At 37.6% G+C, this 4,671-nt stretch overlaps 2 protein-coding genes across 2 annotated transcripts; both read left to right on the top strand.

The window, feature by feature from the left end:
- Positions 1-367: 367 nt before the first annotated feature.
- On the top strand, positions 368-3,358 carry LOC132737750 (uncharacterized protein K02A2.6-like). Its single transcript, XM_060725126.1, has one exon. It carries the CDS (start codon positions 368-370, stop codon positions 3,356-3,358), a length of 2,991 nt encoding a protein of 996 aa, XP_060581109.1.
- Positions 3,359-3,421: 63 nt separating this feature from the next.
- LOC132737652 (uncharacterized protein K02A2.6-like) lies at positions 3,422-4,303 on the top strand. The gene has a single exon (XM_060725017.1). The coding sequence runs from the start codon at positions 3,422-3,424 to the stop codon at positions 4,301-4,303; it is 882 nt and encodes a 293-aa protein (XP_060581000.1).
- The last annotated feature ends 368 nt before the right edge of the window (positions 4,304-4,671 follow it).

Here is a 4,671-nt window from a genome sequence, read left to right as displayed (position 1 = left end):
AATTTTTGGTAAGAAACAAACAGTATCATTCAGCTAACAATCCACATCAGCAAAATTATGGTTTCTACTTAAAATTAATGAAATCTGTCTAAAAATGTTACTGTTGTGTATAACTCTGTTATTCATTGGTCAGAATGTATTACTAATAAGCCCCGCCTACTTACCCTATCTTAGCATGCCACGCTCTGTATCAAATCAGTTAATAAACGATAGTTCAGCATTAAAGACGTGTTACTTCTCTATAGAAAACATAACAATCTGGCGACGAGGATAATTGAACATTAAATTTCGGGGATTTTATCTATTAGATATTAATGTAATTATCATAATATGTGTAAAATTCTGGATTTAATTTATAAGTTTTAAAATGGCTGCATTAATTGGACATTTATCTGGATTTGATGGCAATTCAGAATCATGGACATGCTATCAAGAACGTTTAGAGCAGTACTTTTTAGTAAATGAAATAGACGATGAGAAAAAAGTTCCAGCTTTATTAACTTTACTTGGAGAAAAAACTTACGGGTTACTTCGAAATTTGACATCACCGGACAAACCTTCAACACAGTCATATGACGATCTTTGTGAATTATTGAATAAACATCTTAACCCAAAGCCATTGATTATAGCTGAACGATTTAGATTTCACAAACGAAACCAAGCGGCGGGTGAAAGTGTAAATGATTATGTAACTACACAGAGGAAATTGGCAGAACATTGCGATTTCCAAGCCAGCCTAAACAATACGTTACGGGACCGCTTAGTTTGTGGACTTAAAGATGAGCACATACAGCGTAAACTATTGTCGATGGAAGACTTAAGTTTAAAGAAGGCTGTTGAAACAGCAGTTGCTATGGAAACAGCAACGAGGGACGCCGCAGAACTTCAGTCGTTGACCGCAAGTGTAAATAAGGTTGAGAAAAGGAAACCTTCGAGAAGAGTTGAACACAGGCCACGGCAAAAACCGGCGACTGCAAACTCGACCGGGAAACAAAACGGAAAATGCATTCACTGTGGTAAAGATAATCATGCATCTTTCAAATGCCGATTTAAGAATGCCATTTGCCATGCATGTAATGCACATGGACACATAAAAAGTATTTGTCTGAAAGCACGTGCACGAGACGTACATGCCATGAACAACGACGACGTTCCTGTGATGAGTATAAATTCCGTGACCAAAGGTTCGAGCAGGAAAATCACCATCACACCAGAGATAGACGACAGACCCTTACAAATGGAAGTCGATACGGGCTCAGCTGTTTCTCTGATGTCAAGAGAAGAGTTCCAGAAGTGTTTTGGAAATGTTACATTGGATAAGCCAACATCAGTATTAAAGACATATTCTGGTGAAGAAATACAGCAAGCCGGAACAAAACTGGTAAATGTAAGGTACAATGGACAGTCAAAATCGCTGAAACTGTGTATTGTCATGGGCAACGGTCCCGCATTGTTTGGACGGGACTGGATGAATGAAATTATATTGGACTGGTCACGTATTGTACATGTGAATTCAATTGATGATCACTCAACACAAACACGTATAGCCGATATTATGAAGCGATATGAGTCAGTGTTTTCCGACGGTATCGGGAAAGTTAAAGATATTAAAGCAACGCTATCTGTCAAAGAGAATGCTTCACCGAAATTCGTAAAAGCTAGGCCAGTACCATATTCGTTAAAGCCGAAAATAGAAAAGGAATTAGACATTCTAGAAGAACAGGGCATTATTACGAAAGTGAATACATCAGAATGGGCTACACCTATTGTGCCCGTAGTTAAATCTTCGGGAGGAGTAAGAATTTGTGGAGATTTCAAAGTCACCGTAAATCAAGCTATAAATGTAGATAAATACCCACTTCCGAGAATAGAGGACATTTTCGCGAATTTGGCAAATGGAAAGAAATATTCAAAGTTGGATTTACGCCAAGCATATCTTCAATTGGAGTGCGATGACAAAACAAAAGAAATGTTAACGATTAACACTCACAAAGGTCTATATTCTTATAATAGATTGACATATGGAGTATCATCAGCACCTGCAATATGGCAAAGAACAATTGATCAAATTCTTCAAGGAATACCAGGAGTACAGTGCATTCTCGATGATATGGTCATTACAGGAGAAAATGATCAAGCTCACTTAAATAACTTAGAAACAGTAGTGCAACGGTTGTCAAAATATGGTTTAAAAGTGAATAAAGAAAAATGTCAGTTCTTTCAAGAGAGGATTACATATTGTGGTCATGAAATTGATGAAAACGGTCTGTGGAAATGTAATGATAAGGTGGATTCTATTTTAAATACACCACGTCCACAAAATGTCACATCTCTCAGGGCATATCTCGGATTACTAAATTACTATCATAGGTTCTTAAATAACCTAGCCACGGTAATTAAACCGCTAAATCAACTGCTAGAAAAGGGGCGTAAGTTTGTTTGGACTAAAGAATGTCAAAACGCGTTTGCGAAATCAAAAGATTTGATTACGTCAGAACCCGTCCTTACGCATTACGATCCCAAATTACCCGTACGGTTAGCAACGGATGCTTCCCCTGTCGGTATTTCTGCAATATTATCACATGTAATGCCTGATGGCAGTGAGAAACCAATTGCATTTGCAAGCCGTTCGCTATCAAAGTCTGAAAGAATGTACGCGCAAGTACAAAGGGAAGCTACTGCAATATACTGGGCAGTACACAAATATTATCCGTATCTATATGGTCGAAAATTCACGCTGATAACAGACTGTCAAGCACTGTTGTCTATATTCTCTCCGAGCAAGGGCATCCCTGCCACTTCTGCTGCGAGAATACAACGATACGCGGTTTATTTGTCAGGCTTTGATTATGATATAGAATATAAAAGTACTAAGAAACATACTAATGTCGATGGAATGTCACGTTTGCCCGCGCCATCAATATTAGAAAATGAAAGTAATTTTGAGGAAGTATTTTTCAATGAACAATTTGATAAACTTCCTATAACTAGCGCGCAAATCAAGCGTGAAACGCAGCGAGAACCTATCTTATCGCGTGTTTACGAAAATGTAAACAAGGGCTGGAGTCTGAACTTAAATGACCCTGTCCTGAAAGGTTATCACACGCGCCGGAACGAATTAACTATTCAAAGAGGCTGTTTAATGTGGGGAATTAGAGTTGTTATTCCTGAGAAACTCAGAGGTCAAGTTTTAGATCTTCTGCACTGTAGCCACAGTGGAATAGTTAAAATGAAAAATTTAGCGCGAAGTTATGTCTGGTGGCCTGGCATTGACTCAGACATTGAACACATGGTGAGACAATGTCAGGGCTGTCAGATGCAGCAGAAAATGCCAGTAAAAGTTAAACTTCACCCATGAGAAAATGCGAGCTCTAATTTTGAACCCGTTCATGTAGACTTTGTAGGTCCATTTCAAGATCATATGTTCCTAGTAAAAGTTTGTGCTCGAAGCAAATGGGCTGAAGTAGAGGATATGGGAATTTGTACGTCTGTCGAAAAAAAAGTATTAAGGACAATATTAAGTCGTAATGGTATACCAAAACAATTGGTAAGCGATAATGGTGTACAATTTACATCAGATTTATTTGCGCAATTTATGAAAAATAACGGTATTTTTCATATAAGAACCGCAGTTGCTAAACCGTCCACAAATGGTTTAGTGGAACGTTTGAACGGCACTTTTAAGTCAAGAATTCGAGCAATGAAATTTGATAAAGGAGACCTAAATCTTAAGTTGGCAAATTTCTTGTTAACATATCGCAATTCTGTACATCAAAGCACACAAGAAAGTCCTGCAATGATGTTTATGGGCAGAAGTTTGCGAAGCAAGTTAGACTTATTAAAACCGGATATAGACGGTTATGTCGAAAAACAAAGAATGAAACTCGCAACATCGGAATCGCGAAATTTCCGAGAGTTTAAAGAAGGAGACTCAATAATAGCGCGAGACTATAGGCCTACTTCAACCGAAAAATGGTTATCGGGTACAATTTTATCCCGCGAGGGACCTCTCATGTATAAAATTGATATCGGTAACAATCAAGTCTGGAGAAGGCATGTTGACCAGCTACGGAAATCAGAAATGAATAATGAGCTTTCTCGCCGAGAAAGTTCACCGTTAAACATGATCCCGCTTAATTTGTCAGAAATGCCAGTTATGACCGAGAGAAATGACCCTTTGTTAGTAACTGGTAATCCTGAGAAAATGCCATCATTAAATGAAAATAAAAGATCAGATCAAATGTTAATGGAACGAAGATACCCATTGAGAGAACGCAAACCACCTAATCGTTTCTCATACTGAGTTGACTACGTAACTGTATAAACATTCGAGAGCGTACAGACAGTTAATGTGCTATCTAATTAAACATTACACTATTTTGTTGTAACTTTACCACTGAATGAACTCGTGTGAACTGTAGTAAAATTCAAAGGTGAATTACGAACAATAGGTCGATAGTTTGATCTGGTTAACGAATGAATTAATCTCGTATATCTCATGTTGTTAAATGATTCAACCAGTTGTCTCTTTCTTGTTATTTGATTATATTTTTAGTATTAATTATATGATAATGGACTAAAATGTTAAGAAGGGAGAACTGTTGTGTATAACTCTGTTATTCATTGGTCAGAATGTATTACTAATAAGCCCCGCCTACTAACCCTATCTTA

Source organism: Ruditapes philippinarum, unplaced genomic scaffold (genome assembly GCF_026571515.1).
Source record: "Ruditapes philippinarum isolate M1 unplaced genomic scaffold, ASM2657151v2 ctg324_1_1_1_1, whole genome shotgun sequence".
In the NCBI taxonomy this organism is placed as follows: Eukaryota; Metazoa; Mollusca; class Bivalvia; order Venerida; family Veneridae; genus Ruditapes; species Ruditapes philippinarum.
The sequence above is the reverse complement of the archived record's forward strand: the minus strand, read 5'-3'. Positions and strand labels throughout refer to the sequence as shown.